Source organism: Hydra viridissima, unplaced genomic scaffold (assembly GCF_058129835.1).
Source record: "Hydra viridissima isolate aposymbiotic clone 2 unplaced genomic scaffold, HvirCarnegie_v1 scaffold_6, whole genome shotgun sequence".
NCBI classification, from domain to species: domain Eukaryota; kingdom Metazoa; phylum Cnidaria; class Hydrozoa; order Anthoathecata; family Hydridae; genus Hydra; species Hydra viridissima.
The window spans coordinates 6,379,286-6,403,322 of record NW_028324305.1 but is presented as its reverse complement, the minus strand read 5'-3'; the positions used below and the strand labels follow the sequence as shown (position 1 = coordinate 6,403,322).

Below are 24,037 nucleotides of genomic sequence, written 5' to 3'. Positions count from 1 at the left end.
ATTTATCTTAAAAGGAATTTAACTATTTTCACATCTACGCAAATTTGCCAGCTGTACTTTTTATACTTTAGTTTTTCCAACATTAAAGAAAATTTTCTATATTCTTTTTTTATAGAACTTGAATGCCCTGTAGGTATAGAACCATACTCATACTTTTTACATATAATTTTTTTATTTAGAGTAAGCTGATATTTTTTTCTTTCAGACTAGATGTTAAAGTTAGAAGAATATTTTGATAGATTTAAATTCCTTGTACGAGGCCGCTGAGTAGAAGACAACGTCGGATTTGACCGCTTGTCCAAAATTGTTGAGTTTCATACGGGTAATGTTCACAAAAGTGATATTTCCCATGATGATTAGGAGGTTCCCGCCAAACCTTGGGTATTTTGAATTTTAGAGCATATCATTTTCCACGGGACCCTAAGTCGTAAGTGGACAACACAATTTTGGCATACAGTATTTGGTAACCATGGCTTATTTAGATTGAAAGTATTCACCTTCAAAGTAGTTAAAGTACGGAGATTTAACGAAGCCCATGACTGGTTTATGATACTTTGTAAAAATATATTCGCCAGAAATAGCATAAACACAGTCTGGATTGTTTGAACAACGCCTTCCTTTTGCAGCAATTCTTTTTATTCTGACAAAAACGATCAATATATATCGCACCGTCACCGTTGGGCATTGTTATGAACAAATTTTCTTTTTGTTTTTTTTGATAAAAAGATTCAAAAGCTAGCTTTAACAATTTTTTTACAATATGATTCTTAGCAGCACAACAGTTCTTGAAAGAAACCTTCTCTACATAAAACATGGTACAAATTCAACAAATTATCTGGCTTTCTAACAATTGGATGAGGAAGCTTGGATCAGCTCTTAATCAAATCAACCCAATTGTTTAGTAGAGCCAAGTTTTTGCCCAAGCTGGTTAGAAGCTTGGTAATTACTTAATAGTAAGTTGCGTTAGTTTTTCTGACAGCAATTAAAAACACTAAGTTGTTGTCTGTCGTAGCGTTTGCAATCTCAATGATGTTTACCAGACATATATGAAGGTTGGAAACTCTACAATTTCGAAATTACGATTTGATGGAGGTTCTTTTCAAAGTTAACTTTAGCCATATTGTTATGGAAAAGAGTGAATCTCCACTCAACTGTCTTCAGCAGAAGACTATCAAGTTGATTTCTCCACTCAATGAAAAGGAACAAATCCTAGTAACACTCTTACAAAACACTTCAGAAAATTATCAGAAAGTAAAAGCGCTCTATGACATGATCTAATTTCAAGTAAACTGTTGGACATATTCTTTGGTTATCTCTTAAGACCTTAAGGTTGTAAATATCTTATATGGAATTCAGTCCCAAAGAAGCAAGCATCTATGCTGTTGGTGTGATGTTTCATCATTGAACTTTCAGAATTCGTAATCCATTACACCCAGACAATGCAAGCCAACACCTCAAGTTTGTCATCAAATGTAATATCTAAAGATTTTAAATCACAAATTCTTATTAGAATATTCTTTGAAAAGTTGTCTTAAAATGTTTATACAAAAAGAAACTAAAGAAGAACACATGATTATTTCAAGAAGCCAAAGCCTTAGTATGTACAATCGGATTTTATAGAAATTAGAAAAAAACATTTATTAATAACCAAATTAAAATTGCGGAAAAAAAGCAGTATGTTTCATTTATTAATTTTCTGTAAATTTTTATTTTACAAATTTTGCGGGAAATAAACAGTAGGTGCTGTAAAGAAGGCGTCTATTTTTACTATTTTGAGTAAAATAAGGGAAAAATGTTCTTTCTAAATGTTCTAATTAATATGTATAATCACCCCATTAAACGGATTTTTATAGGATGTTTCATTGATATTATTGTCCCAAATATACATATAGTGAAACTGGCGAACTCCTCTCCAAAACCGAGTTTAATAGATCAATTTTTCATAAAATGTCATAAAACAAATTTTATATTTTATGATATTGTTCTTCTTAGAGCTTTGAAAGGCAAATCAATGCATCAATTCTTTCAGGAGAAAAAGTTCAAAGATAAAAAAAGCTTGTTTTCATATTTTAAAGAGCAAATTTGGTTTCATAAAAGTGTAAAGTTTGGTCGGGATCTTTTTACTGCTACAAATTAATGGCTGATACAAGATGAATGACCTTCAAAAAACGATTTAAAGAAACACGCCAAGAAGAACATTTAATGTAATTTAATATTGTTCTAATGAGTTTTTTGAAAAGATTCAACCTTTTTATTTAGGTTGCTTTATTCTCAACAATTTTCTGCTTCAGCTCCGGCCAGAGGTTTAGTTTGAAATATCAAATGAATATTGACATGTTAAATTTAACAACTATGGCCGTAATTTAAACCAAAAAAAAAGAACTTTTCCTCTCAGCGAAAATTCATTCCTAAGGAGTATAAAAAGCGCATTCGCTGGCATTTCTTCACCAACACCAGTTCCCTCTTTAATTTACGCTGAATCTGGATAGAGTAACATGGGAAATATTAAAGAAATTAAACAAAAAAAAACTTTCATCAGAAATCTTCATTGAACCTTACTCATATTTTGAATTTACTTCGCCTGTATGATGTCGTGTTATATAAAAGTAAATGAAAACTAACTAACTAATGAGAAGAATGCAAATATTAATAAAGCCTCTGGGGTTTATGTGTAATAATAGGAAAAAAATATGTTGAAGCGTATACTTTTTTCCAATTATTGCATATAAACATGTCTTCTAGAAAAAAAGGATATTATCAGAAAGAATTATCCCAAGCATACCACGAAGATCAATCGTCTTACAGGGGAGGCCCAAATACTCGCTAACCAGAAACTAAAATCAAAGTATGCAAACAACAAAAAATCATTTAATTAAGAATGACCTTTATGTGAAGGGTTATTTTCGGAAATCAAGTATGTGTTTGCCCACTTCCCAAATCCCCTCTATCCCCCTCCCCCCCCCCCCCTACACACGTACATACTCATATACATTTTTTTCATCTATTACAACAACTTAACCCATCATCATGTGGTTATATGTTTTTCCGAGTAAAAAAAAGGGCCTTTAAAAAATGTCCCCCATCCATACATTCACTCCTAAGATTGTGATTACACCCTTGTGTGTGCCTAATTATTTAAAAATAAGAACAATAAAAATAAGACAGCCTTTGGGTTTTTTTAAGAAAAAAATGGCTTTAACTTTCGACAACCTTAGATTTCAATTCAAACAGCACTCATTCGAAACAATAAAGTCATGAAACTTGGAGATGTGAACTAAAGCTTGATTATGTCATAAAGCTTATATCATGAAGCTTGTAGATGTGAATCAGATAAAGCTTATCGTTTTTACAACTTTTGAACTTGCACATTCATTATTTGGAAAATATATTTTTATCAACAGTATTTTTTTCCGAAAGACCTGTATTTATACGAATTAAAAGCTTTTATTAAAAGCACTTTTTTACTTTATTTTTAATTCTTGCATACCTTAGGAGAGGCAAAAAAACGATAAAAAAAACCTCTTTAAATTACTTTTTAAACACTGAACAATTTTATTTCTCATAGAAACAGAAAATGGAAACGAGTAAAGTTGACATTAAATTAAAAAAGATTTTTATCCTTTTGAACAATTGAACAAAAGTACAGAGGAATAAAGTTTTTCATATGTGTTTTAGAGAACTGAATTTGTTAAAACATGTATATGGTAAAATTAATGATGGCAATACCTCTAGAAGAACTATCAACTATGAGTAAATATTTTTAAATATTACAGTTGAGATTCTTATTAAACTTATGACAGTTCTTGGTGCAGTTTGTTCAACTTGATATTTTTGATATTCAATAGATCCAATAATATTTGAGAATTGCTATCATCAAACTTATCCAGCTCAAACTCTGGCTGATATACTACTTTATTTGGCTAGGTAAGCTGTTACCCAATAAGATTTTGGCTGTTCTCAAAGTGAGTTATGGCTTGGAAGTGTTTCAAAAGTAAATAGCGTAATGCATTGTTAACAATAAAAATAATTTAGATATTGATGTGTTATACATTAAAATGGGGCTCTATGGGATCAAAGAATTCAAATTTTGAGCTAAGAATTAGGTTTAGGCGCATAACCAATCCATAAATCGCACGTTCTAACACGCGTTCTAGCAAACAAACGAATATATATTTTTTATAAAAAAAAACCTATTTTTATTTTTAACATGACTTCATGTAACCAGTAACTAATACTTACCGTTTTTTTCTTTCTTAGGAGCTACCCAGCTAGCCAGCCCATAAGGTACCCGGGTGGGTCCCAGCCGGGGCGCAGGACGGCGCCCGTACGGGTAATTCAGACGGATCCCGCCGGTTTTTGTCCGCGGGATCTAGACGGGACCCGTCCGGGATTCCCGCCAGAAAACTCAAACGGGAACCAACCGGGACCCAGATGGTATTCAGAAGGGATAGTAAACAGAGCCCATTCGGAACCCAGTTAGTATTCAGCTGGGATAACCCACATGGATCCCACAATTATCTCAGGTATAATAGGTATGATAATAATAGATATAATAAAAATAATAATAATAATATTAATTATTATTATTTTTATTATTATTATTATAATTATAATTATAATTATTATTAATATTATTATTATTATTATTATTATTATTATTATTATTATTATTATTATTATTATTATTATTATTATTATTATTATTATTATTATTATTATTATTAGTATTATTATTGTTATTATTATTATTATTATTGTTGTTGTTATTATTATTATTATTATTACTATTATTACTATTATTATTATTATTATTATTATTATTATTATTATTATTATTATTATTATTATTATTATTATTATTATTATTATTATTATTATTATTATTATTATTATTATTATTATTATTATTATTATTATTATTATTATTATTATTGTTATTATTATTGTTGTTGTTATTATTATTATTATTGTTGTTGTTATTATTATTATTATTATTACTATTATTACTATTATTATTATTATTATTATTATTATAATTATTATTATTATTATTATTATTATTATTATTATTATTATTATTATTATTATTATTATTATTATTATTATTATTATTATTATCATTATTATTATTATTATTATTATTATTATTATTATTATTATTATTATTATTATTATTATTATTATTATTATTATTATTATTATTATTATTATTATTATTATTATTATTATTATTATTATTATTATTATTATTATTATTATTATTATTATTATTATTATTATTATTATTATTATTATTATTATTATTATTATTATTATTATTATTATTATTATTATTATTATTATTATTATTATTATTATTATTATTATTATCACTATATCACATTACCAAGTCCTGTAACTATATTGCTAGCAGATAAGATGCATTTTATTAATTGAAACAATAACACTGCTAAAAATAATTGCTAAAACCAAGGGCAGGGAAAATTTAATTGCAATTTAATTGTTTAAAAATATACTACCAATTAATTAATTGCAATTATTATTCAGTGCAATCAATTAATTGCAATTTTTGAACAGTTCAATCAATTTTTCCAATTAATTGCAATTAATTATTGGTTTTTAAAAATGTCTAAAAATTTTAAAAACAGAACATAAAATTATCATTTTTTATTAAATATCATACTTAAAAGATTAATATTGTTGGGTTATTACTTTAAATATATACATGCAATAATTACATATATATAGGTATGTGTGCAAAATTTTTAAACTATTCAAATATTTAATTATTATACATCTTTGTAAAGAGCTTTAAATCAGTATTACGATGGTGAAAATTTCATAACAAACTAATGATTCCACTAAAAGTTATGCCCATTTAAGTGACAAAAATTCATTATAAAGAATGCTTAAGAAAACTGCAACCAACCTAAAAAATTAGCGTTCGGCTTACGGTGGTTTTATAATTGAACTTCATTGTTTAGTTTGTAGCGCATTACTTTACCTCGGTTATATTTTTATTCAACTAATAACAGAATATGGTTTTTTTTGTGTGTGTTTGTGTGTAAATCACGTTTTGAATACTTTAAAAAATCACCATTATTTTAAATAAAGTTTCATTTTTCTAAAAAAACAATTTTTTAATGAATAAAAAAGTCAAATATACAAAATGCTCATAATTGTGAATCCCCCCCCCCCCCCAACCTCTTCAACAGAAGAATATTTGGTACCTTTACTGCGTGGAAAAATAGAATATGAGCGTGTCATTATTTTTTAATGAAATTTGGCAGGTACATAGAAAATAGATATATAAAATTGATCCAAAAGTTAGAAAAAAAACCCATCACTTCTTCAATGTCAATTCACTTCCAGAACAGGAATGTAGTTTTCAATAGCAATGAAATCACTAAAAAAGTTAGTAAGTGCAAAAAAAAAAGCAAATTACAGTAAACTTACAACACTCTACTTTTAAAATATTATCTAAGTCAATATAAAATTCCAAAAAAAAGACGAGAAAAATCCATCCATACGAAACCTACCTCGAGCACGCGGTGAAAAAATGGTCACAGATTTTATCTTTAAAATCGGTGCCGTAAATCGCAGATACGCACGTACCTAATATATATATTTAAAGTTATAACGTACTTTAAACTGGAATTGTACATTACATTGTAATGTATAATTCCAGTTTAAAGTACGTCTTTACTAAGAACTCATAAAAAATAAATTGAAAACCAAAACTTATTTGAAGAGTAAGTCACTAAAACAATCAGTTATTTTCATTATTCATCATAATATCTGAGAGAATTTTCCTGTCCCAAAATCGTTTGTTAACACACAAAAACATTTGCATTTCAAGATTGGATGGAAGTATATTGTCTCAAATGGCCGATTGCGTAACCTGCAGCACTGAAAAATCTTTCCGCAATATTTGACGTTGGCACCAGAAACTTGCAATTCACATATCTTGAATCCGAAGACATTTTTTCTAATTTTCTTTTCTTTAGCAGCTTAGAAGCAAAGTCCAAATCATGATCAATACTAACTGGCGTGATCTCAGATTGCTTTAGAAGTTTATTTACACTTTCCTTTTCATTTAAAAATAGTTCGTGCTCTCTGTTGTCCAATATTTTAACTAGCGCACTTTCAAATGTTTTAGAATGAATAATATCTGCATTTGAAGATAAATAGGTACCCCTATTAACATCGTGTCTTATTATTTCATTCAATTAAAATTCTTACTTCTGAAATGTCAATTGATTCTCTTTGAAGTGCAATGGTTACTGAGTTAAATTTTTGTAGAGTCTCGTTTAGCAACTGAAGATCATTTTCTTCCCTGGCAGACAACATGTAATCTATTAGCTCGGGCATTTTATCGAAGTTCCCTTGGGTGAAAAATGGCTTAAGACGAAAAAATCGTTTTATCATTTCTGAAGTACTTGACCATCGTGATGTGTTTCTTTGAATAGCACAAAGAGAAGTCAACAAGCGGAGTTTTCCGGCTAGCTTTAAATTTTTGAATTTACCCATAAGCGTATTTGTCTTATCAATGATATGTTTATATTTGAGTAAAAACATTTCCATAGCCAAGTTGAACCTGTGAGAGGCACATCCTGTTAATGGAAGATTGCTCAGATTTGCAAGGGCCTTATTTGTTTCACAGTTGTCACCTATTAAAGATGTTACGTTAGTCATATTTTTGCGAAGAATATTTTGAAGAACCCATGATAAATATTCAAATTGGGCTTTTGCTGTAAACTCTGTTTCATTTCCTATAGGTGAAAAGGCAATTAATGCAGTACTGTACTCATTTTCACTGGCATTATTAGGATATGATACAAACAATGCCACATAGTGCGTACTTCCGTTTGACCATCCATCAAAAATAATTGCGAAATTTTCTGGAACTATGTTAGCAATTTCTACTTCAACCTTTTCAGTCAGCAAATTCATGTACTTTTTCATGGTTTTTATGGAAATATTTTCTAATTTAGAGTATTTTTGCGTGAGAGAGTTTTCTACAAATGGAAATGGTTTAAGGCCACAAGTCACCCATTCTATCCATGAATACATATTGTCGGCACTCTTTGGTATTATTGGTCCTGGAATATGAGTAAAACCACTAAACTGTGTAATCGGCTGTTGTGTTGAAGTTGAAGAAGTATTATATTCTATATATTCTGGACGCATACTTTTAACATTATTAAATAAATTGGTCCATCCTGTCTCAGTTTTCTGGCGTAGTTTTTTTCCGCACTTACAGGTCCAATTACTGTCATTAGCTTCATCTTTCTAGAAATAAATATTGACTATTTCGTTTGTATTCATTGTTAGCGAGATTTATAAAAATCCTAAAAAGGATTTTTTTTACTTTATGTCCACATATAAACATAATTAATAGCACAATTGAAATGAAAATGCGTATACATGCGTATTATTGGTTATGCGTCAATCTATCCTTAACCTTATATGCGTATACAGCTCGAAATATTTATACATGCGTATTATTGGTTATGCGTCATTCTATCTTTAACTTTTTATGGTTAAAAACAGTGCTAAACTAAAAATTACATAAAAGTATAATATAATCTCGGTAAATAATATTAATGGCAAAATTATCAATTAATTGCAATTCTGACCCAATTAATTAATTGGTTTAAAAAATATTTTCAATCAATTAATTGGTATTAAAAATTTTTAAATCAATTAATTGCAATCAATTAATTGCAATTAATTGTTTGCCCAATTAATTTTTCCCCGCCCTTGGCTAAAACTGATAAGCGGTTAACTATATGCAAGAGTCTATTGAAAAAAAAAAGCAATTAGAAGTCATAAACTAACAAGTTTTCAAAAAATACACCAATATTATCATATAGCATACAAATGATGCAAATCGCAATAAGGCATCACTGAAAGTCATAACTGATTAAAAATAAACTAAGAAATACACATGAATGCTTACAAGTAATAACAATAACTAAATTTTCAACGAGCATAACTGAATTAAACAAATAAGAGTATATGAAATCAGATCCTGTGTGGTATAAGGCAAAATATATTTACAGACTGGACAAACCAGTATAATGTATACAGTGCTTGAAAAACAGATCACATTGGGTACTATTTTCAATAAATCATAACTTAGACCATGGCAAATAGTTTGAAAACTCTTAACTGATGCTAGATCAAAAAACATTGTTCACTGTTTAATATTTGTAACTGCATCATCAGGAACATGTATTACATAATTGACTTCTGTTGGATTCTTCCCTTTCGGTTTTCGGCTCGCTTCCCCACAATCCCGTGAATTTCCAAACCACGTAGAAAGTTACTTCTCAAGCATCTCCTTGGTTGTGTCCTTAGTGGCAAAGTTCTGTTTAGCAGCACCTAAATACACATAAAACAATTATGTTGATGCCGCAGTATACAAGTTAAATTATTATTATTGTTATTACACCATTAGGCAAATATTACTTTTCTGGGGTAAATGTTGTGATCTAAATAAATAATTCAAGATTAATATATTGCTGTTATATGTGGGCATACAAATTTGAAGTGAATACTTACTAAACAAAATCTGAAAGTGTTGCAGTGCTCAAAATTTGATTTTGCTTCGTTGGCCAATCAAGCTACACTGTTTTGCTCTTGCTTAGATGTCATTAAATAGGCCATGTTTTGCTTGATGAATTGTGTCAAGCTGCCTCCACCATTACTGACAAGAACTAGGAAAGAAATTGTTACCTTCAGGTTCTGCAATCGAACCAAGAATTGGCCAGAGAGAAATTTTTGAGCTGTTAAATAAAGGAATACCATCAATATTTATGTGAGTTGTAAGCTGTGTAACATCATAAGGAGCAAAGAGGACCAACTTTTTACTCCTATATAAAAATATTCACCACCAGCTACTGAAGCAGTACACACAGATAACAGATGTTGCGAAAGCGCAACAAAAATGTTGATTACCGCGCAACATTCAATTTTGGCATTTGACTCCCAAACATTAGTGTTGACAATTTTCAACATTAAATGTTGCGTAATTTAACGCAACATTTAATGCTGCGTTTTTTACAACACAAATGTTGAGAAAGCTAACTTTAGCGAGGACTGCGTTGTAAACCTTTTTTTTTTCAAATTCTGCATTTTAAGGACTGTGCGCTTCATGCTTCTATCAAATCAAATCAAAATTGAATTTTAACAAAAAGCATGAGTTTAGTAATTGCGCATACGAATAAGGAGTCATTCCATTCCATAAGTGTATCTGTGGGATCTTTGGTTTGTATTTCGATAGTCTTATTAATATTATTTCAAAGTAATAATGCTTAAGATTAAAATAAAAAGCAAAAAATAACTACAAAATTTAATGAAGTTTTTCTACTAAAATTAAAAAAAGTAATTGTTTTTAGTTCTTTTGTACAACTTTTAAGTCATTGCTCCCAAGAAGTCTGATAAAGCGGCACTTTTTCCGATTGAAACATTCATCTGCATGAGATGCTCAAGCAGACCATAAACTGGCTTTAATTCGTGTGGATAAGTTAAATTGAATACATAAAAACACTTTAACAAAAACTCAATCGCATCACAAAAACAAGCTGCATCGCGAAGTTCGATGGCCCGGTCATCCAACTTGATGTAATAAATCTTATTAAGACGAAAAAGTAGGGGTGGGAGGTTGTCTATACCTGCCCATACGTTTTTTTGTAGAGAAGCAACTGCTTCAGGGACACTAATCTGTTCCTGTATGAATAAAAATAAATATAGATTTATAATTTACAAGACAACTTGAAAATAATTGCGTGACTTTTGAATGATTGAACTGTTTTTAGAAATGATTTAAACTTACCTCGTTCATATCCACAAACATCAGATTAGACACTACATCCCTCCCGACTCTAGGAGCTTTTAAGCCTCGTTGCGGTGGTGGAATCAATATGTGAGGCAACAGCAATAACGATAACTCAGTCTTTTTGTCTAGAAAAGATAATTAAGTAATTTTTAATATGTATATTAATTAGGAATAGTTTAAAAAATCCTGAAAGTTGCTTACCTTCATCAAATTCATCAGATTGGTACGCTCTGAACATTTGTTGCACACCAGAGTTATCTTTAAGCTTTTCAAAATATACAAATATCTTTTGACGAAAAGATAACATAGCAACTCGCAGAGTAAGAAATTCGCCTGCAATCGCTGCAAACTCCCGGCATATCTAAAAATAACAGAATTATAATAACAGTATACCGTCTTTTTTTTTTTTTTGCAAAATATTGTTATGTTTGCAAAATTTCATAAATAAGTTATGAAATTTTATGATCAGTAAAAATTCTTTTAAATTTATTCTAATCCATTCATATTTATGTTAAACTGTAACAATATCAGGATGAGATAATATTTAAGTTAATAATATTTAAGGATGGGATAATATTTATTTTGTTCCACTAAGTTGCATATGAAAATATATTTACTTTTTAATTATATTTTTTATATTGAAATTTTGAAAAAAACAAAAGCATACCAACTCGTTTACATCAAATAAACGAGGGAATCTGTTTAAAATACAAGTGGCATCAGGATTGCAAGTATTGATCCAAGATCGTCTATTCTCTCTAGTGTTATGCATGAGCTGCACTAACTCAGATAGGTTTATCGCTGTTGGCCTACTTTCTCGAAGTCGACGCTCATCATCATCAATGTTTGGTAAAGGATTACTAACCCTGACTCTACAAAAATTTTAAAAAAATCATATATACACATTTTGGTAACAAAAAATCATATATACACATTTTGGTAACAAAAAATCATATATACACATTTTGGTAACAAAAAATCATATATACACATTTTGGTAACAAAAAATCATATATACACATTTTGGTAACAAAAAATCATATATACACATTTTGGTAACAAAAAAGTAACACTGAGATTATTCTTTAAAAAAAAACCTATTTTTTCGCCAAGTCCAATGCTTTTTAATAAATGGGTCTCTGTGACGTTTTTGCCGCACATATTGGGCAAGATAACCAGTGGCACCTTTTGCACAGTAGATCTCTTCCTTTAAAAAAAAAGAGCTAGATTATGCTTAGTCTTACAATTAGCATTTGAAAATGCACAACTAATTAATGTTTACATATCCATTTGGTGTGGCTTTGGAAAAAAGAACTGGAAATTCCATGACAATACTCTTTGCCAAATTTGTCATTTCTTTTGAACTAGGATCATTTTGACTAAAAAGAATTGGGTAAAAAAGTTAAAATGTTACAGTTTGAAAAAATTTTAAACTAAAAAATAAAGTTAAAAAGATCAAACAAAAAATGATAAAAACATTGCACTAAGGCACTCACATTAAACAATTTTTCATCAGATATTTCCCAAGGACTTTAATCATTAAAACACGTTCTGATCTTGTGTAGTAGATGCCTTGTTTCAGCTTTTCAACTATTTTTGATCCTCCCTTTGTATAGTTACATAATATCTCCTCAACTGCATAAACCTGCACAAAATTGTTACTAATGAGCTAGTTTTCTATATAACTATATTAATAATTCATAAATGCACTTTTTATACTATTTTGTTACATTACCTGTGACTCTACATTTACTACATCACGGGCAGGTAGTGGTAGCATTATTGCAGCTGGAGTTGATACTGATGTTGAATCCATCATTGATGAACATTCTGTTGAAGATTGTGAGTTTACTAATATAAAAAAACGACACTTAGCTAACAACCTAAAATTTACAAAAACCAGAGTGTTTTAAAAACTTATTATTTTAACCAGTGAGCTCTGGCAAAGATAATTAGGAAGCACATTTTCACTAAAATTATATTTCTACCAAATTTCTAAAAAACTATAGGCTAAAATCAAAATTTTTATTTATCTAACTACAAACAAGTACTTTTGCTAACTTAAACTGAAAGAAAATTATTTTAGTTATTATGAAAATTATCTTAAAGCATTAATTATAATTAATTATTTTACCACTTGATTTTATCCAAGACATCAATAGCTTTCGCTCACCCATCTTTAAACCCAGCTCTCTAAGATCTTCTTCATTAAGCAAAACAAAGGATTCAAGAGTCAATCCCTCTTCTATAAGCCAAGATTTTTTAAAAAAGTAACAAAATTTTGTCAATTACGGTTATTAATGTGATGTTAACAAATAGTAATGAAATAGTTTAAAATATTTAAAAATAGTAAAATAAATATTCATTTAAATAATTAGTAATAATTAGTTTGTCCAATTAAACAATAATTATGATTAATGTAAAATAAATTACGAATGTTCAAACTAACATAAAAAGAAGAAACTATATTAAAACAATATACCACGAATTCTACACATAACTTCATCTGATAGATCCCCTTTCACGATACCAGATAAATGCTTTAAAAGAACATCCATTTTTTTTAAAAAAGAAACTCAACTAAAAATAACAAAACTATTTATAAAAACAATTCAATTTACAAAACATTTCATGTATTTTAATATCGAACAATATAAATAATACTAATAATAATTAATACAGTACTATATTCAATGTATGACAGTATTAAATGATAAATTTAAAACAAAATTGTTTTGTTGTTTTTAGTAAAAATTAAACAGTAATTAGAGAAGACTAATATCACATAATTAATAACAAAAACAAAATTTTAAAAAGACTTATATTTATTTCAAAATCCAATAATAAAATTAACAGTTAACACAGCCTTTAACACACAATATGGTAAGGAAGTCGAATAAGACTTATGTTATCTTTACCAGGTTGCAAATAATTAAAAAGGGGATTATGGTCACACAAGCTGTCAATGGTTATACATATAAATTCTGCAGGCAAACTCTGAGATATGACATAGGCATGAAAATGGCTACAAAAATATTCTGTAGTGCATAAATGCAGCACAATGTACCATTTATCAGTATTAGGTAAACTAACGAATGCTACCACCTCTCCAAATACTGGATCACCATTTATTCTGCGACTAATCACAAACCAATGGCCTTTGCGATATAAAATAGAATCAACATTCAATTTCAAAGCTACACAAATAATTTCTGTCTTTTCTATACCAAGTTCAATGCAAATACATTCATGGTATGTACCAGCAAGACTTGCAACCATAAATTCAGATTTATTACCTACAGTGATAATAGTTCTCAAATATTGCTTTGAAAAGCGAGAGTAAAATGAGTAACACTGATGGCGATAAGCCAGAGTCTTGCAAATATTAACAAAGTTGCAAACTACATTTGCAGATCTTTTAAAAAATGAATTTTTTATCTCATATCGAAGACAACTCATTCCAACAAGAGGTCCATTTTTTAAAATAATTGTAGGAAAATGGACCAGAAAGTGATGTTTGGGACGCAACTTTGCTACTTGTCCAAACAGATTCTTAAAATCCAATAAATGATCAGATATAAAGACTCTTAAATATGCTATCATTCCTTTGGTAAACTTAGGAGCAAATATTAAATCTACGAGTTCACACAAATTTAGCAAAAAAATCCAGCAGCCATCATCTTCAGGTACAAATTGACCAACAATCATAGGCAAATACTTAAGCAAAGACCACATTTGAACCGCCTTCATTGAAGGTGAAAGACCTCTTCCTGGTTTCTCAACTTGGCAAATTGTGGGTGGTCGTTTAGATTTTTCAACTGAATTACAATCAAAAAATTGATGCATGCAAGTATTTAAATCTGATAACGAGAAATAATGTTTGATTTTGATTAAATGGTATAGAATGCAACCAAGTTCAAAAGGTACAACACCTTCTAGTAGTGTATGCATTGGATCAAGAACAAAATTTTCAACCACATGAAAACCAGGAATTTTATTTAAAGAGCAAGTTGCTTTGACACCATGGCTATGAGTTCCTAAAGCAAGGGTTTCTAATGCTTTCAGATCATTATTATAAGAAGCTATTGTTCTCATTTCGAAATCTGACTCATATGTTTTAGTTTGAATTGTTTCTTTGGTTGCCAAACATAGAGTGCAAAAGAAATCTGCAGAAAAGCATTCAATGAAGCCAAACAACCCATTGAGAGCAAGATTATCGCAAGACACCTGACAAAGACCAACATAAATCTGTTTAGAACCTATTTTAGGAAAGTCCCCACAAAAGCCAATGGATTGTAGTTTTTGTATTTCACTAACAAAGCGTTCTAAAATTTTATTGTAGCTATAAACTTTCAAATCTTGAGTATAACAAAGTGACAATAGATGTATATTAGCATAACAAGAATTATGACTGGGAGGCAAATTTTGTACTGTATAATAAAAAACTCCAATATTACTGGTTGATGCATTTCCGCGAAGTGGATTTGTTGTACCCATACCATCGTAGAAGAGCTGAATCATGATTGAAAATTTATCATTGTTACTAAATAAATAATGCTTTTTACAGCGTTCTCCATCTTGAAAACAGTCAATTAAATCATCATCTTTAATTTGATTACCAAATATCAGTTCTACAAATTCTTCACTACTAAGTAAGCTACGAAAATTGCTTTCAATTGACACATATTCATAGGTGTCATAGATTAATTTATTGAGTCCATTTTTAACCTCATACCTAGAACCAATTGGAAGTGTTTCAGAATTAACAAAAAGAGGATGTTCAGCAAAATATTTATCTTGTTTGTATTTTGTAGAAAGAAAATCAAGAGGTTTTCTAACCTTGTTAAATACTTCTTCAATATTATTTACAACATCTTGATGAATATTAGGCACACACTTTATCAACTCCTGGACTTGTTCATTTAAATAACCTGTTAAACAGTCAGCCATGTGATTGAAGGATGGAATGACATATGAGATTATATTATGTGGCAAACCACTGTTTGATCTCAGAGAAGATACTAAAGAAACTGCCTCATGATGAATGTCTAAAAGCTTGCATCGCTTATTTTGATCTTCTCTTCCATAGTTACAATCATCATCATTATTGGATAAAGTGTTGCAATTAGTGACAGGGACACAAACTTCTTTCTCGCGATGTGACTGATTGTGATACTTATCCATGTGTCTTTTGAGGTTCCACAAATTGCGAAACGAACTAGTACACTTAGCTTGACAACAGCGAACAGGCATTCTTAATTCACCAGCAGCTTCATGATTACGTAGATGACAGTGCAGCTCTTTAACTTTAAAAAATAATTCTCCGCATAAATGGCATTGATACATTGTATAAAATTATTTTAGGATTTTTCAATAAAAAAAATTGTATTACTTCCAGACTATGCGCCTCGTCAACTTATAAGAAAGTCGAGCGCAATATTTTATCCAAAATGGTAGTGTATACTTCGAATCTCAACAATTAATGTTGAGTTTTATTTTTCAACGAAATTTATTGCTCAAAGACCCGTTTCTCAACATTGATATTGCATTATAATCAACATTTTATGTTGAAAATTGAACTCAACATTTTTTGTTGAGCGGTTTCGCAACATTTGTTTTCTGTGTGTAATAAGGTTTCGATCAGTTCTAAGAAGTGTTCTAGCATCTTTAGGCAAATCTAAATTTGATTTTCGCAAATTCTGAAGCAAACTATTTATAGCACCATGAGATATGTTAAATGCAATCGTCCATTGCTTTAATTCATCTGATACAGTTTAATTAACTTTTGTTACGCAATTGTTGCCATCAATACCATCACTGTCAAAATCATCATGCAAACAAGCTTTCCATTCGATGTTATCACCAGATTCTTCAAAACTAATGATAGAGTTAGTAAAAGGTAAGTTTATATTGTCATCCAACCAGCATTAATTTTCGGGAATTTTAGGAGAAGACTCGGGTAAAAAAGTATTTTTGACAACTGGACATGATTTAGAAGAATTAAACACTAAAATATTATTCAACAACTCGGATTTATTCTATTATACTTCCTTCACAATTCTTGCTAATTCAGCAGCAATTTTTCTACGTTTTGTTCTGTCTGGACTCATAGTAAGGTTACTTATATCTTCGTAATTTTACAAAATGTTTTTCTATTATTTAAAAAAATTAATTAACAAACAATAAATAGATAATAATGTAATAACAAATAATATAAAAAAAGTATATGGGTAATAAAATCTTATTAGGTTATAAATATTCCCCAATTACCAAAATAGTTTTATTATAAGTTAAATGAAGATAAATTTTATAAATTATATGCGGTAAAAATTACTAACAACGTATATGTTGCTTTCTCGCGGCGAACGCAACGTTTCAACTCTACATTTTCTCTTCTGATAAAAACTCCTATCCACAAAAAATTCGCCTTCAGTTTACACTTTACAAATCAACTCAAATATGTCCATAAAAATACCGCTCAAAGTATGTTTATTGGATTTTAAGGAAACTGCGCAATGTCCACTCTGTAATTGCATTCGCGCGTAGTTTAATTACAGTATCTCAGACAACTAAAAACCAGTGTTTTCAACTTAATGTTTCAATCAATTTGCAAAAATTAACATAGAATTAACTATAAATAGTTATTGCAAACATAACGAAAACATAATAAAACTGCAATACCTAAAATACTGTTAGTAAAAAAATTATCCTCAAATATATTTTACTATAATCAAACAGTAAAAAAATTGTTCTTATCCGACAATCGTAACTTAAAAACGGATAACTTTAACGAAATATTTGGAAAATATATGCAAAAAAATATATACCACTATTTGAAAAAGAAACAACATTAAAGCGTAAAAGAAATATAATATTAACAAAATATCACAAAAACTTTCACACAACAAAATGGCAATTTCAAACTTCATCCCTGAGGTAAATTCTAAAACAGTCGATATGTGGCGTTAACGCCCGGGAAAGCCGTACGACTCCCGGTGCCTTAACCCGGATAAAAACCATACCAGATCCCCGGTTCAATACCGTACGGGACCCGTCTGTATAGGCTAGCTGGGTATTCTGCGCTATTGGCCATGGTTATTCAACCCCGACCCGAATCCCAACCCCAACCCCTATTCCAGCCCTAACCCTTGAAAAGTTTGTCTATTTTTTTGGTGCTTTAAACTAAAATCTCAATGAAAACACATCAGCAATCTTATTTTGTTCGGTCTTTTTGAATGTACCTTTTTTCTCTATTTTAAAAAAGCTCTATAATAGCAATAAATTTAATAACCTATATATATATATATATATATTTGTGTGTGTTTTGTGTTTTCTTTGCATTAAAAAGATGAAAACAAAAAAAATGAAGACAAATTTAAACACATGAACTTAAAAGTAATACGATATCCAATTTGTGAAAGAAGTGCTATTTTGAATTTATGTTAAACCCCCTTCCCCCCCGATCTTGTCTTCAATTAGCCGGGGAGAGTTCGTTTAAAAGAAGTTGTTTTGCTACATTTCCCTGGTTGATTACAATTCTTATACATATTTTTGGGAAGCTTAATTTGCCACTCCCCCAAAAACTGTCCAAAAAGACATAGTATCATAAAATATTATCTCTGATTTCTAAAATAGACCCCTCCTTCCTTTCTACATTTCCACCATTAACGAATGAAAAAACCATACAAAGTATTGGGGGACGAGTTTTCGAATAAAACCATTCTATTTTTACAAAAGTATTTTTTTCTTTTTTTTTTTTTTATCATTTTTTACATCCACACACTATTTTATATAAATTTCATTGTTCTTAATTGTAGCGGTGTTTTAAAAGGATTTTTTTTTTTAATTGAGATTTATTTATTTTTTTAATTTTAACAGTTATAAACAGTTTTTGCGCCTGCTTACATAAAATGAATACTATCCTGGAAAATAGACTTTAATAACGTTTTGATACAAATAGATTTTAGAAAGTTACTTTTATTTTTTCAAAAATTAACCATTACCAACATGTGCTATTTTTTAAAAAGTAACTTATTTAAATTCTGGTTTAAAAAAAGCTTCACTTTTATTTACAGAAATTACGACTGAATATGTAGAGGGATTATTTATTTTTTTCTTTTTTTCTTTTTAAGGGTCAACGTTTAAACAAATTTGATTATAATCAATACGACATTCGATAAGATCATGATCATATATTTTCAAAAGATGGATGTAAAAATTTACGGTGACGATTCAAATGGATTTTTTTTCTCACTCTCAGACGAATTTAAGGCAATAAAATGAGAAATAAAAAGCGGGATCAAAACATCTCTTAAACGGAACGTTAAGACCCAAAAACTAACAAAATACTGAAATTACTGCTAAGTAAACTTATATAAAAAATCTGTTAGAGATTACTTTAATGTAAATACTAAAAGAAGTAAATTAAAATTTTTATATAAAACATAGGTTGTTTAAATAAAAAGTCTAAATTAGTAAAGATAATTAGAGACAAAAAAAATGCACTAGCTATAGGTAGAGATTTATATAGAGATATCAGTTAGCTATATAATTGAATGTCATATGATAATTATATGAACACATAATGCTCTAATAAATATGAATTAAGAGTGTATATAATTTTATTATATACATGCATATATAAAATTGTTTTAATTGAAGTCTTATTTAATTTAAAGAGTTGTTATTTTAATATAAATAAGCACACAGTTACAAACATGCACACATACATTCATTCATACATACATACATACATACATACATACATACATACATACATACATACATACATACATACATACATACATACATACATACATACATACATACATACATACATACATACATACATACATTATATATATATATATATATATATGTATATATATATATATATATATATATATATATATATATATATATATATATATATATATATATATATATATATATGCATATATAGTAATAATAATAATAATTACAATAATAATATTAATAGTAATAATGTACACTGTGACAATCGATGAAATCAATTGTGGAGCACAACAACAGAAGATGTTGTGCTATAACAGCTATAAATGTTTTAAACATAGCATTATTTACTTTTCAATGTATATAAATATTTAGTATTTAATAAATAATTTTTGCAGTAATCTGATTTATCAAGTTTATTTTTGAATTGAATGATATGATAAATATATATTTATATTTATAGCAGTTTAAGCTTAATTAAAAGCTGGATCCTGTTCCTTGCGAAAATGTTACTGGATTGGAAGTTGCACCAAAAGTGCCTGCACCAGTTGCAGAGAATTGGTGTTACACTCATGTTAAAGTCATCAAATTTTCTTACATGTGGACTATAAACAATTTTAGTTATTGCAGAGAAGAAATGGGAGAAACTCTTAAAAGCTCAACATTTTCTGCTGGTGCTAATGACAAACTAAAATGGTATCTATTTGATTAAAAGAATAAATTATAATTTAAATATTAATTGTATAATACAAACTGTAATTATAAGCTGTTGTGTCATAAGCCAAACATCTGTTTCTATAAAATAACATTAAAAAAATATATATCGTTTTTTTTTTTTTGTTTTTAAAATCATATTTTAATTAAATTTTATGCACAGGTATTTATTAGCATTTACAAACTTCAAACATATTTGGATATCCAATGATATTGTTTCATTTATTTTTTATTTACTTTCTACTTTTGAAACATTAAAATTTATTCAATTAAATATCAAGTGTGATCCAAGTGTAATTCATAATTTTCCTTCTTCTCTTCCTACTTCACATGACTTAATATTGATAGTTGCTTTATGTTTAAGATAAAGGCATAGTTAAGTAATGTTAGGAGTTTGTAATTTGTTATAATAAGTTTGACTTTGTTTACTTTGGTCCTATAGCCTTACTCTACACATTTTTATAGTCACCTGACCAATTTTATTTACCTGAAATATTTATTACAAAATGAATAAAAATAGTGACATTTATGTATTTTTTTCAGTTTTTAATAAACATTTCATACTGTTTATTTTACAGTTTAAACTTCACTTTTCATAGTTTTCTATTATTTCACTTTTAATGATGTGATGTTGATAATTTATTAGGTGTTTGCGCATCAATCCTAAAGGCTTGGATGAAGAGAGCAAAGATTATTTATCACTTTATTTGTTGCTTCTAGCATGCAATAAAAGTGAAGTGAGGGCTAAGTTTAAATTTTCTATTCTCAATGCTAAACGTGAAGAAACAAAAGCAATGGGTAAGTTTACATATCTAACATTATTGTGTGACTTTTTTAAAAATTGTTTTTAATTTTTTTTTTTTATCAATCTAAATTACAAAGTAAGTTTTAGATGCACACTTTTTTGCCTAGGTAATCATCAGCTTGGTAATAATAAATTTTTGATACATTATCAAATCTAAGCATCAAAGTTTGATTTTTATGTAGATAAATGAATAATAACAAAGAATATGCATGCTATCAGTTATTTGAAAATTTAATTTAGAATAATTAATATACTGAGACATAAAATGTTTTAAAAATCCATTTAATATTTGTTGTAGCTCGCATATTTTCTCTAATATTGCACAACAATGCTTTTTAAATAAATCTCTTAATTCCTTTTTTTAATAACAAATTTATGTTTGAATTAATATTTGTAATTTCAAAATCAGTGCTGTTTTAAACCAAAATAAAGTTCATTTTTAGTAATCTTCAGAAAGTTTTGTCCTAAATTCCTTAATATTTGTTGTTAACTGAAAAACCAACTCTGAATTTAATAAACATCATTTTACCTTGTTATAACCTTTAAATCTTAAATTTTGTTATAAGGTTCTCCAATATATATTTAAATGAAACTCTCCGAAAAGCATTATGCAGATTGCTATTAAATTATTATTTCTAATAAAATTTGTGAGAAAAAATTATGAAAAAAAAACAAAAAAAAAAAAGAAGTTGTATGGAATTATACATGTAGCTTTAGAACTTCTTTTATTTTATTTTTCGTTTTATTTAGAGAGTCAAAGAGCTTATAGGTTTGTTCAAGGAAAAGACTGGGGATTTAAAAAATTTATTAGAAGAGATTTCTTGATGGAGGAATCAAATGGATTATTGCCAGATGATACTTTAACTATGTTTTGTGAAGTAAGTGATTGAATATTACGGTTACTCAAACAAAATAACATTTTTTTTTTTTTAAATAGTTTAGAAATTCTGCAAAATCTTAAGTCTTTAAAAGCACTTTAAGTTCTTAATCATCTTTTTATTTATTAATTTATTCTTTATAGGTCAGTGTGGTTGCAGATTCTGTTAATGTTAGTGGTCAATCTCTAATGTCTAACTTAAAAGTGCCAGATTCAAATTTAGCTGCTAACATGAGTACGCTACTTGAGCAAGGACAATTTAGTGATATGATACTTAAAATTCAAGAAACAAGTATTCCAGTACATAAAGCTATATTAGCGGCAAGGTCTCCAGTCTTTGCTGCCATGTTCGGTCATGATCTTGAAGAAAATAAAAAAGGAGTAGTTGCAATAACTGACTTAGAGATAGATGTATTAAAAGAAATGCTGAAATTTATTTACACAGGGAAAGTGACTCAATTAGAGACAATGGCTGACACACTTTTAGCTGCAGCTGATAAAGTAAGAGGGAATCTTCAAAATTTTAGTAACCATTTTATCTTGCATAGGTTTTAATTGTAAATTTACTTAAATCTATATCCTTTTGTTTGACTAGTATGCATTAGAAAGACTAAAAGTAATGTGTGAAGAAGCTCTAGCATCAAATCTCAGTGTTGAAAATGTGTGTGATGTTCTTATTTTGGCTGATCTTCATAATGCACAGCAATTAAAGTCTGTTGCTATAGATTTTACAAATAGGTTAGCAATTTTGTTTAATGAAAAAAGTGTTTCCTGCTATTCACCGTTAACTGGTATAATTCTTTATATATATATATATATATATATATATATATATATATATATATATATATATATATATATATATATATATATATATATATATATATATATGAAGTAATAGTTTTATTATAAAGAAGTATTAAGTAATTAGGAATTATGTTGCTAAAGAATGGCTTAAAATCAGTATAAAGTCAAGTAATCCCATTTTCTAGAGGTACTGAAGTCCAATGATTAATCACAGAGTTCAGAAGTGTCTTCTTTTTAATTAACTCTTTCTTTGTTTGAAGTTGTTTATATATTTACAATAGTTTTGACTAAACCCCTAGTATTTCTTTAAACAATCTTTTAAATCAATCAACTTTTAATTTTGTTTAAGTCATGCACAAGAAGTTATGGAGTTAGCATCATGGCAAAGACTGGTTAAAAGTCATTCAAATATTGTTGCAGAAGCATTCCGTGCTCTTGCTAGTGTTCAAAGTTTTTCATGTTCACCTCCCAGAAAACGTCAAAAAACTGCACGTGTAGAGCCTTGCGTTTAGCATTTACTACCCTTGGACATCTAGAGCCTTGTGTTTAGCATTTTTTACATCTGTAAATAACATTAACCATTTTACCCTGTCAATAGCAACCTCCAGTTTTTGCTGTTTTCTTTTAGTCTTATTTTTCTTTTTTTTAAGAAAATTTAAACTGTTTTAAACAGCTACAGAGCTTACAAGTTCTTATCATTGCTTTACGCATTGTTTTTTTGTTGGATGAATGAAATACTTTTATGTATTTATAGCCCCCATAAATATGTATGTAAATATAATATATGGTTCCTATATATGTGCATGAACATATATTGTTTTTGAAATCTGCAGATGTCCGACTGAGTCTAAAAGCCTTTAACTAATTTTAAAAAGTTTGCACTGGCAATTTCTGCAGTTGCAGTTTGTGCAATTTATTGAACAGGAAGAGCAGTTATGTAAATTAGTTGAAACAATATTTGCAATGTCTTAGAAGTTTTACATCATTCTTGTAATAATACCTTGCAAATTTCTCATAATTATCAACTGCATTTGTTTAGTTATCTTGAAAGATGTTATAATTTTAATAGCTATTTTATTATATTTGAAATTTGTATATATTTATTGTATAATATGATATGGGAAGCAAGCTGCTTATATATGCATACTACACTGTGACAACTCTTTCTTAACTTGTTAATTTATGTGAGGGAAGTTCTCTATTGAAATCATTATTACCTTTAAAATTTGCTTTCAAATCT

The 24,037-nt window shown here is 28.5% G+C and overlaps 3 protein-coding genes across 4 annotated transcripts; 1 reads left to right on the top strand and 2 right to left on the bottom strand.

The window, feature by feature from the left end:
• Window positions 1–10,356: 10,356 nt before the first annotated feature.
• LOC149886787 (uncharacterized) lies at window positions 10,357–13,521 on the bottom strand. Of its 2 annotated transcripts, none has more exons than XM_090091220.1 (10): window positions 13,326–13,521; window positions 12,978–13,088; window positions 12,579–12,694; window positions 12,340–12,488; window positions 12,126–12,222; window positions 11,941–12,050; window positions 11,511–11,715; window positions 11,045–11,204; window positions 10,841–10,968; window positions 10,357–10,734 (listed from the first exon to the last, which is right to left on the bottom strand). In XM_090091220.1, exons 1-10 carry the CDS (start codon window positions 13,399–13,401, stop codon window positions 10,420–10,422), a joined length of 1,467 nt encoding a protein of 488 aa, XP_089947346.1. In that variant the 5' UTR covers window positions 13,402–13,521; the 3' UTR covers window positions 10,357–10,419. The 2 variants fall into 2 exon arrangements, with proteins under 2 accessions (XP_089947346.1, XP_089947347.1); XM_090091221.1 differs by having other exon boundaries at window positions 11,511–11,709.
• A 190-nt stretch (window positions 13,522–13,711) lies between these two features.
• On the bottom strand, window positions 13,712–16,189 carry LOC149886786 (uncharacterized). Its single transcript, XM_090091433.1, has one exon. It carries the CDS (start codon window positions 16,187–16,189, stop codon window positions 13,712–13,714), a length of 2,478 nt encoding a protein of 825 aa, XP_089947559.1.
• A 3,866-nt stretch (window positions 16,190–20,055) lies between these two features.
• LOC145189810 (speckle-type POZ protein-like) lies at window positions 20,056–24,034 on the top strand. Its single transcript, XM_080066482.2, has 6 exons — window positions 20,056–20,290; window positions 20,955–21,106; window positions 21,864–21,991; window positions 22,135–22,491; window positions 22,586–22,728; window positions 23,147–24,034. Exons 1-6 carry the CDS (start codon window positions 20,193–20,195, stop codon window positions 23,307–23,309), a joined length of 1,041 nt encoding a protein of 346 aa, XP_079922608.2. The 5' UTR covers window positions 20,056–20,192; the 3' UTR covers window positions 23,310–24,034.
• Window positions 24,035–24,037: the final 3 nt, after the last annotated feature.